The sequence below is a fragment of the Mus caroli genome, chromosome 8, assembly GCF_900094665.2.
Source record: "Mus caroli chromosome 8, CAROLI_EIJ_v1.1, whole genome shotgun sequence".
Lineage (NCBI taxonomy): Eukaryota > Metazoa > Chordata > Mammalia > Rodentia > Muridae > Mus > Mus caroli.
The window spans coordinates 85,734,802-85,746,234 of record NC_034577.1 but is presented as its reverse complement, the minus strand read 5'-3'; the positions used below and the strand labels follow the sequence as shown (position 1 = coordinate 85,746,234).

The 11,433-nt window shown below is 41.2% G+C and overlaps 1 protein-coding gene across 2 annotated transcripts in view; it reads right to left on the bottom strand.

Annotated features, from left to right (window-relative positions):
- Nup93 (nucleoporin 93) overlaps positions 1-11,433 on the bottom strand; it is a 111,047-nt gene that overhangs the window by 68,994 nt on the left and 30,620 nt on the right. The window contains exon 3 of one of the 2 annotated variants that reach the window (XM_021169822.2): positions 7,680-7,797. In XM_021169822.2, coding sequence (XP_021025481.1) covers positions 7,680-7,797 — 118 coding nt within the window. Of the gene's footprint in view, positions 1-7,540; positions 7,561-7,679; positions 7,798-11,433 lie in introns of those variants that run through there. The other variant, XM_029480656.1, reaches the window with a different exon arrangement.

The window sequence follows — 11,433 nt, the reverse complement described above, 5'->3', positions numbered from 1 at the left end:
AAAGGAACACCAGACCTGGGTGGTGGTGGCATACCTTTAACCCTAGTACTCAGGAAGCAGAGGCAGGCTCTGTGAGTTTAAGGACAATCTGGTATACAGAGCAAGTTCCAGGACAGCCAGGGCTACACAGAGAAACCAGGTCTTGAAAACCTTCCCCTCCCCACAAAAAGCAGCTTTTGAATTACTAATTGCCCATCACACATTTCTTCAACACTATGACATCTAGGACAGCCTGGGAACTCATCACAGAACCAAATATCACTGCCAATACTCAAACCTTCAAGGAGCCACCAGGCCCTGCTCATTTAGAAGCCAGTCCTACTGTGACAGCCTGACATACTCAAAGTATTGGAGAGCCTAAGAGAGGAGAAAGTGCCCATGTATTCTGCTTCCTTGAGGAAATTAAGTATATGTTTTAGGAAACACAGGCTCCTAAATGTTTTATCAGCTGCTGCTGTACTCTAAGTACCCCGAGTTTCTGAAAAGTACCACGGGCTTCAGCAACTGCACCTCAGTCTCACAACCAACCACTTCACAGTGAGAAACAATGCCTCACACATACCCTCTAGGATAACTAAAGTGGTGCATGGGCCTGTGCTGCTCCTGTGACAGTGCAGGTCATGTCTGTCAGAATGAAGGGCCTCAGTCTGGCATTTCCGCAGCAATAGGGCCTTTTTTCCACATCTCCAACCCCAAATAGAAGGTGGGTGTTTGTAAAGCAGGAAAATGCTTTAAGCAGCAGCAATACAACTGGTTCTATGTAACAAATGATGCCACCATTCCACTCTTAGCTTCCCTCTCTCACCAAACAAGAGTAAAAGCCTCTCCAGTCTGAGCCCCTCCCTCCATTTCTTCTCATAGGAGGCACTGGTGGTAGAGACAGCAGTAACCTAGGCCCCAAGTTTCATAGCTAGAGAGCCACACTTTGCAACTGCTGGTGGTCAAACAAAGGGGCCACATCAGGCTGCCACCCCAAATGGAAATAAGATGCACTAAGCATAGCAGCAGATAGAGTGGTGCAGAGTCAAGACCTGCCCACCAGATATGCTGTCAGTGCTTGGCAAGGCTTTAACTCAAATCATCTCCACTCCACTGTCAAATAGTTGAGAAGATAAAAGGACACCCTCATTTCTGGTTTCTGAACAAAGCCTTTTAAAGATGCGGAAGATCTTGTGTTCCCCAGCTCCAGAAGGTGGTGCATCAAGAGACAGCAGCAGGTTACGAGAGCTAATGAAGGAGGAAGGGAGGCTTCAGTGCCAGTTCAAAGGCACAGCCCTGCCAGTAGCTATCCACCCTGTTCTATTCAAATGTTAGATAAATATTTTAACTGTGGGCTTGTTCCAAATATTCAAAAAGAACTATTCCAACTTCTTTCTTCTTTAAGGTAGTAATTGATATTCTCCAGCTCAGTACAGGATATAAGAAAGCCCTGGAAAGACAAAACAGCCTGTCAGCCTGCTTGCTCAGAATGCACTCAGCAGCCATTTGCTTGCTTGTTCTGAAAGCCTGGCATGCAGAAGTAAGTGTGAATGGATAAAAAGACCGAAATTTTATATCCCTGGCTTACAGAAAAGCAGTTCCACAATTTCCACAAACCCTGCTTGATTCCAAAGGTTACAGTTTTTATTTCCATTCACCAAATAATGTAATTGTACTCTGCCACCAAACCTCAATGCCTGCCTTTTCTCTGATCACAAGCAGGCAGGAAAACATAATCATTTCAGTTCTTACCATGGTAGTATTAGTATACTTAACTATAAACACAAAACAGGTTACACAGTAGCCTCCCTCTGTGAATACATTTTTTCCCCTTGGTTTTTCAAGGCAAGGTTTCTCTGTGTATGCAGCGTTAGCTGTCTTGGAACTCACTCTATAGACCAGGCTGGCCTGGAACTCAGAGATCACTTGCCTCTGCCTCCTGAGTGCCGGGACTAAAGGTGTGCGCCACCACTGCCCACCATGTAAAGACACTTTTAATTTTTACAAGTTTACTGGGTTTTGCCAACTGTGAGATTAACACTGGGTCAGAGTTCAGTGTCAAGGACAGCAAACATAGAAACCACTGTGACACATGGAGAACAAGGCCTGGCACAGAGCTGGGCACAGAAAGATGTGAGCTTTGCTAAATGCAGCTCAGCTGTCATGTCCAATCTTGACCTAAAATTTACCCACTATTCCAGAAAAGGGTTTCTGTTCAACCAATAGACCTGGGACGCTGCCACACTCAGATTCATCTGCTGGTGAGTCTTAAGAACACTAACCACAGATTTCACTAGTACCAGGAGAGATGCTGTTTCAAGCTGGGAAAAGACAAGGTCCAAGTGTTCATTAAACCCTCTATGATCAGAGCCAGAAAGTGGCTCAGTTGTTAAGAGCTCTTGCAGAGGACCAGTGTTCAGTTCCCAGCACCTACATGATAGTTCAAAACTGTCCCTAACTCCTCTTCCGGCTCTGTGTACATGCTACATACATGTACATAAAGGAAAAACACATGACACACAAAAAAATGTTTTTAAACCTCTATAACCTTAAAGAAAGGGTTACCTACCATTAACTTCCCACAGAGTCTCTTAAGGTTGGGAGAGCTACAATAAGTATGCAAACGGAGGCGAACCTTAGGAATGAACCTCACGCACACTTCCTACCACAGCTCTGTCAGGCTTTTTGAAGGTGCACATGCTTAGAGTCAGATGGAAAAACAACACAACTGACTTCTTAAAATGGGCACATCCCAGCACTAAGAGGTAGAAACCAATTTGTTCTGTATAGTAAGTGCCCGGCTAGCCAGTGAGACCCTGTCACAAACAGTCCTGGAGCCTGGCATAATGGCTCTAGGACTTAATCCCACCCCTCAGGAAGATCTTAAGGCCAGTCTGTATCACACACACAACAACAACACACACACAGTAAAGAAGTCCGAGTATTAAGACACTGCTCACCACTCTAACTCATTCTAACAGACGTCTCCAGCTGTGCTACTACAGAATTACTATCCCCCAGTGATGCTCCCAAAGGCTGCTACTCATTGTGCCAATCACTCTGGCAAATCCAACACTCTCCAGCAAACTGCACAGGATTTCTGCAACTTGATCCAAATGCACAATTGGTGAGTACACAACTTCTTTTCCTCTTTCATGTTTTATATAGCTGTGTCTAAATGGTAATGTCTCTTTCTCAAGATAGAAAAATCCAAAGACAAACTGAAAATACCAATTTGGATGATAAGGGGTTACACCACTGATTCATTTTTAAATTCACAAAGACATTTAGTTTTTCTTCTCACTGTTTAAAAAATAAACTGAGTGGTCTGAGCATACTCTACATTTCCAAGAACAGAAAAAGAAAACACTGAATATTTTATCATAAATACAGTGTGGTAAGCAAACAGCTTAACAAGCTATCTCAACACCAATGCTGTGCACGTGACAGATCAGCTTTCCTGACTCTGAATTTTCTCATGATAATGTATCCTTTATTTAATACTTCTTTTTCTCTTTACTCTTATGAGACAATTTAATCTACTAATTAAGGCAGATTATGAAGCTGGAGGCCAGCATGGGCTACACAGTACTACCAGAAGACCAAAGGCTACACTGAAAACTCTATGGAAGAAAGAGGGGGCAGCTTGCTGTGTTCAGTGCTCTATAAGCAGCAGACTATTTGTAACTGAAAAGGTCTGCACTGAAGGCTCTCTAACACATTATTGTTCAGTGACTTGTTTGGACAGAATGGGTGGCACTGAACTCTGGAATCAAGGTGTGTGTAGTCCTAAAAGTCTTCATGTCCTAAAGGCCCCAAGAGAAAGCAGAGGATGCACTGTCTGTCCATGTTTGACAGTCACAGGACAGCTATCTACGGGGCCTACTCCAGTACTCTCTCTCCGTGGGTTCAGCTGAAGGTGTTTCAGGAATTTTAATGAAAGGTTTAACATTTCTCGTACTCAAATTTCTGGACTCAAAACTGTAAAAGAATAAATCCCTATTGTTTTAGGCTACCTATTAATAGTAGTTTCTAGAAATTGGGTATAGTTATTGCAATTATTCCAATATTGCTTTTTTTTCTAATGCCATTTAGAAATATTACAGTTTAACACTGGAAAATGCAACTCCCATTTTTATGGCCTATCCATAGCCATTGAAATATGTGTTTGTAGTCTTTTTGATGTATAGCCTCTTGAAATATACAAAAATTGTGTTAAAAATAAAACCCAGGACTATGTAAACCGTACTATATTATTATATAATTCATTTTTGTCAATGATGAGGTCTATTCAGATCATGGTAAATACATGCAATCTGTCCTTAGTAAAAAAAAATATTTTGATCAAGACTAAAGTGTGTAAGTGGATTTCTGTAAGCCTTGTGCCTAAAACTATAAAGCCACTTTGACTAGTCCAATATAGTCCATTCAGCAGTATGTCCTATTACATTATTGCTCTTACACAAGTTTGTAGGCCTTCTTTATGATTGTTTCCAAAAAATAAAATCAATAAACATTTTTTAAAACTCTATTAAGTATCATTCATATGTATATTTAAGTGGTTTCCAAGACCGTTGGAATTACCAACAGTATTACCGTTGCTGGTCACAACAACTTTTAAAAAATGCATTCTCAATGCATCACTGATTAGGATAAACAAAACAGTAAAAACAAAACCCATATTAATGTCAAGCTCCATTAGAAACAGAAGGAAATATAATCAATATTTACCAAACAGAGACAGTCTACACATGGAAAACTGCCCTGTGAACGTATAAGATGACAATCCATAAGCGGTGAAGCCCCGACCAGCACCTGTCAGAGAGTGCCCTAGTCCATCCTTTTGTAACAGTGCATTCAGGATCTTATAAACAGAGGTGACAGGCTCTACTCCAACACTTAGCATACGGGGCTACCATACAGGATTTGAAAAACAAAAGTTCATGTATCAGTGCAAAAGTCAATCAAGCAGGATGCAGGGACTCACACTTAGGGAATTCTAGCACTTGGAGGGCAGAGGCAATAAGATCCCTGCAAGCTGTAGGCCTCCAAAGCTACTTAGTGAGTTTCAAGTCAGTTATGGCTACATATTGAAACTATGTCTCAAACAAAAAACAAAAACAAAACCAACAACTTATCAGGGCTGGAGAGATGGCTCAGCAGTTAAAAGCACTGGCTGCTTTTCCAAAGGACCTGAGTTCAATTCCCATCACCAACACAGCAGGTCACAAATGTCTATAACTCCTGTTCCAGGGGATCCAACACCCTCACACAGACATACATGTTGTCAAAACACCAATGCATATAAAATAAAGTAATTAAAAAATAGCAGGTGTATGGTATGTAAATGGAAATCAAGACTACCAGATATTCTTCTAAAAAAAAAAAAAAAAAAAAAAAAACAACAGAAAAAGTCAAATTTTACTACTATCTCTAGCCAAAGCACACCAAAAGAAAGTAAAAGGAGGGCCACTCATGCCAACAGTGTTACTGCACTAACCAGGCTTAAACATGACATTGTTGGACTTCAAAGTGAGAGCACAGAGCAGTGGTTCTCCACCTTCCTAATGCTGTTACCCTTTAACACAGTTCTTTATGTTGTAGTGAACCTCAACCATAAAAGTATTTTTGTTGCTACTTCATAACTGTAATTTTTCTATTTTTATAGATCATAATGTAAATACCTGATATGCAGGCTATCTAATATGTGACTCCCAAAGAGGTCATGACCCACAAGAGGTTAAGAACCAGTGGCATAGATCAACTGAGCTATAAAACACAGTTAAAACCATCAATTCCTACAGATAAACTTGAGTCAGTAGTCCAGTTCAAAGTCTTTTCAGGCCAAAGCTATATTTTTCCTCTTTCTTGGCAAGATGAAGTTGACAGTAGCTTACTACTACCAAGTATAGACCTTTTCTTCAGGTCTAAACGATAAATTCCCAGTTACTTTACGGGTACAGGGCAGGAAGAAAACCCAGGCAGTAAAACACTTGCCTTGCAAGCATGAGGACCTGAGTCCAGCCGTGAGGAGCTGCACGGGTAACCCCAGCAGCGGAGAGAAGGGAGCAGAGACATGCACATCCCCCGAAGCTCACAAGCCGGCCAGCCTGCCTTACGTGGTAAATCTCCAGGCTAATGAAAGACCCTTTCTCAAACAAAAGGTTAAAAGTGCCCAAAAACAGGTAAAAAAGATTGCCTTCAGCATTCCACATGTGCCTACCTATACCTCCCCTAAATTCACATACAGATGGGCAAACATTTTGGACTATATACACAACTTCCTTGGATTATTTTGCATTTTAAAGGTATTCTAGCAAAGTCCAGGTGAGAGCTGAAAAATCTGAAATAGAAGCAACTTTAGTCTTAAAGTTCAAAGCTTTTCCCATACAAGACTAAAACTCATTGCAATAATCATTCCAAATTAAGAAATTCTTTCTGATGTGACTGCACATATATTGCTAGGAGACCATCCGCCAGGGTGCTGAAGGAGGCTGCTCTCACATTAAGCCAACGGTTAGAAGAGATAATCGCTCTTACTCCTACAGCCAGAGCCAGGTGCCTGTCAACGTATGAGTCCTGTCCCGTTCACGCCATCTGATCAATGGTAGAAGTATTATGATAGAGCACCAACAGCTATACTGGAGATTAGCTAGTATTTGTTAAAAGGCAAAATAAAAATAAAAACCTCTGGGTTTTTACATTTTGGGAACATTCAATAATTGAGGAAATAATGAATATCAGTAATTTCTAGTCTCCATTCAAAACTACAGATTTCCAAATTAGAATAAATGCAGAAATATAGTATCAAAGTAAATGGGTCTTCAAAGGGTAGTGGCATACAGTATTAATTTAAGTCTGGCTCATAAAGAACACAATTATCACCCAATTTCTTCCTGGACTTGCCTTTGTGGAACCTGAATCCTTTCCATTTCAAAGGAATTTGGGGTAGGTGGTGGCACAGTCACAACTACTCAGGAGTTCGGGGATCATGAACCCAGGAACTTGAACCAGACCATGCAAGAGTGGGTCCTATCTCAAGCAAACAAAACAAAAACGGGAACAGGAAAACCAATGTAAACAGCATGTGCTTTCATTCCAACCCAAAACTAATTAGACCACGAGGTTTCCACTTAACAGTTTAATAGCAGTTTCTGATTAGATTAAAATAGCAAGCAACAGCTATTGGTTATGTTTGGCTCAGTGAGACGCGGGTGCTCTATTAGGCCATTTCCTGGTATCACTAATGCAGCCAAATACTTCCGAAAATCACTGAGTCAATTTCAGTAAATAGTACTTTAAGTCCCAATGCAAGCAAGATGCAAAAAGAAATGCGAACAATATATAGTAAAATTATCTGAGATCTAGTTTAAAAAAAAAAAAAAAAAGGCAAGAGAAACTGAACTCCTGTCCCTGTATCCTTGGACTAAGACCAAGGGAAGGTGAAATCTGTCCTCAGAAACAAAATTATCTGAAAAGTAACAGGTTGGAATTGCTTTCTTAAATTTAGCCACAAAGAACACTCTGAAACAACCCAATGATACCCTTCTAATCTCCAAACCTGAGTCTCTTGTTCTTTTAGTTCCTCGGTAAGAAGAAAATTAATGAAGAAAGTGACATTCTTAACTGGTGAAAAAAGGGCCATGGCCTACTACTGCCTGGGTACAAGCTCTACTGTGCCTGCAGCTGGCAGCCCTTACCTGAATGTCCGTGTCCTTCACAGGCTCAAGAGGTTCAAAAGTGGTGGCTGCGCTCAGACTCTCCAGTCTCTGGGAGATATGGGATATGTCAAGTCCCCTTGACCCGAGAAGAACTGATCTATATGGGGATGTAGGACAGGAAGACAAGAGAGAAAAAGTAGTATTAGGGATCTAATATATGCCAAAAAACACCAGAGTTGTTTCCATTCAAAACCTCCTACCATGGACTAGGACTAGGAGGCCAGAACACATGGTAGAGCACCTGACTGGAAAACCTTCACCTTCTGGCCAGATGCTGCTTTTATATGGCTGCTTTCTTACCTTCCCATAAAGGTCTACAAACTCAAACAACAAACATAACACTGTATGTGGGAGTAAGATACCCAAACTAGTAATGACTGACTTAGAAAGAGGACCTCTTTACAGAATGAAACAATACTAGCAGCACCTTAAGCTAGTGAGCTCCAAATTTTGAGGAAATCCGTGAGATAGATACAATTATTCCACCCTGTTTTGCAGATGAGAAGCTAAGGTGCTGTGGTTGTTTGAATATGCTTGGCCTAGGAAGTGGGACTATTGGGAGTGTGGCCTTGCTGGAGGAAGTGTGTCACTGTAGGCTTTGACACCCTCCTCCTAGATGTCTGGGAGGTAATCAGTCTGCTCCTGGCTTCCTTCTGAACAAGATGCAGAACTCTCAGCTCCTCCTGTGCCATGCCTGCCTGGAAGCTGCTATGTAGCTTGATAATAATGGTCTGAACCTCTGAACATGTAAGGCAGCCCCAATTAAATGTTGTCCTTTGTAAGAGTTGCCTTGGTTATAGTGTCCCTTTACAGCAATGGAAACCCTAATTAAGACAAGTGTGAAAAGATTAACCAACTTGTCCAAAGTTACATAGCCAGGACACAGCAAACACAGGCAACCAATCTATCCTAGAACGAGAACGCAAACTCTTCACCACCACTCTATGCCTAACTGCTTCTGGAAGGAAAAGCAGGAAAGCACATCTCAACCTCAGACGTACCCAAATCCAAACATTAGCTGAGAAGACCGTCTAGGGGAGTAGCAGATAACTTGCTCAGGAGGAGTCAGACCAGAATCAAGATCTAGTTCTGCATGGCTTATCTTCAAACTCCAGGTACCATGCTACTATGCCTTCAAATTCTCTCTCTTGCTCAGCCAGTAAGATAGCTGTTTTCTGATCAATAAATGCTTCTGAAGAGAATTAGGAATATAGCCAAGTTCATTTCTCCTCATCTAGGCAGCAAAACAATGAATATATTTTGAATGAATGAGTGAGTGAATAGTCTAGTATGACACTGCTCATCAGTTAGAAAGGCTGAACCAGGAAGACTGCAAGCTCCAAGCTAGCCTGGGCTACAGGAGAGTCCGTCTCTCAAAAATCAAAACAAAAAACCAACAAATCTTCACAATACCTAAAGCTCTTTGAAACAAAGAAAGAAATCTGGGTAAGTCTGGCTAGCTTTCTTGTTAAGATTTGTTTTTATTTCTATTTACTGATATGTGTATGTACACATATGTGCACCAGCGACCACCAAAGTCACCAGATCCCTTGGAACTAGATTCACAGATCACATGACATGGGTGCTTGGGAAGCAAGTGCAGGTCCTTTACTGGCAACCAGGGCTTTCCACCTCTAAGCCATCTCCTGCTCCTTTTGTTTTGTTTTGTTTGCTGTTTTTAGAAGTCTTGCTTTCAACTCCAAATATAGAAAATGTGCCTCCATGCCTAACTAATCAGGTTTTTGGTTTTTTTTTGGATTGCTATTTTTGTATTATCATTTGGTATTCCCAAAATGTGACTAACAAAGTATGCTTTCACCTTGAGTAAGAAGCTAGAAAGTCAGGCGAATGAGACCCCAGATGGTGATGAAGATGGAGGAAGAAGAAGAAGGGGGACTGTTGCTGCTGCAGCATTTGGGACCACATATAACACCTGTAAGTGTAATTCAGCATTTACTCCCAATCTAACAGTTCTCTCAGAGAAGAAGGGGTCCCCTCAGCTTGGCTGTATTCTGGTAAATACTGACAGTTCCTCCCAGCAGATCCTTAATTCCTTGTGTCACCATCTCTGGGCTTCCCCTCTAAGCGAACAGATTGATAGGCAGCCTACCGGACAGCCTACCCTCTAACAATCCTCAATAGTTTTCCTCTTTCCATGGTGCTTCTCAGCCCTGGCTCCACAAAGACCTAGCCTGACTTCTCCTGGACAAAGTGGGGAATCAAGTCTTGGTATAATGTTCTCCCTCCTTTCAGGAAAGTTCTACTGATACATATTTGCATACCACAAAATTCATCCGTCACAGTATACATACAATTCAGTAATTTTGGTATATTCATATACAGAAGTATACAACCATCACCAGCAATTGTAGAATATTTTCATCACCCCACAAAGTAAGCCCTATCTTGAGAAATACTCCCTGCTTTCCTTCACAAGACCTTGACAATGCATATAAATGGAACAAGGCAATGGTCTTTGTGACTGCTTCCTTTCTGTAATGCTTTTGAGGCTCATCTATCTGGGGTAGATTTAAGACTTCATTATATTTTATACCATACTTCATTTTATGTATCCATTAATCAGTCAGTGGGCATTTGAGCTGCTTCCAAGGTTTTCATTGTTATGAAAAATATTGTCAAGAACATCCACACACAAGTTTCACATGAATGTTTACAGTTCCCTTGGGCATATACCTCAGAGCAGAGCTGCTGGGTTAAATCAGAATTCTGCTAAGCCTTCTAAGGAACTCAGACCTTTTTCCAAAGTAGTCACACCATCTTACATCCCATCAGCAACATACAATTCGCACATCATCACCTTTAGGACTATACTATCTTGTCAGTCTCCCTTTTCTTGTTGTTATTAAAAAAATGATTAAAATGCAAAATTAAAATACTGTATTTCTTTGTTCCTATGACCCAGCTTCAACAATTCACAGGATATGCTCAATCCTGTCCAATCTACCTTATTTTCCCCCACCACTCCAATTACTTTTTAATTATTATAGTAAAATCAAGATATTTCTCAATTGTTTCATAATTTGAATATCTGTGTTTGTCTAAATGAGTACCAGATAAGCTCTTGTGGGCAACTGGTATGCTTTCTAAATCTTTTCTTTACAGGTTTTCCCCTCCATCTCATTTTTTTTCCTTCTAGTTTCTTTGTAGAAGAATTTAGGTGTGCTTGTAAAAGAATGTAACTCAGATTTAATCACCTGACCTGGGAAAATGCTGGGTTCGATTCAACAGCTCTGGGATAGAGCCTGATATTCTTTGCTTCAAAAAGCCTTGTGGTTGACAAGTAGGTCACTGATACGAAGAGTTGACTCAAAGCAAGAGATAAACTCAAAGCAAGTGTTACGGTCTGATCAGACGCAGGCGCCATTGTTCTGTTGCTATGTCCTGGTCACACTTCTATCAAGAGGTATGGAAAGCCTGCAGACACTGATGTCCACTGCTTAGACTCAGCTGTTCCTTGTAGGCTTACACACTGGACTGTACTTCTACCTTTATAAATCCTATGACTAAAAATCCTATGACTGTACATGTGCTCACCCTGAACAGTGAGCTGGCTCTCCAATAGTCTTCAACCTGACTAATTGTTATTTTGGTATCATTAAAAACTGAAACCCAGCGGACGTGGTGGTGCACGCCTTTAATCCCAGCACTTGGGAGGCAGAGGCAGGCAGATTTCTGAGTTCGAGGCCAGCCTGGTCTACAGAGTGAGTTCCAG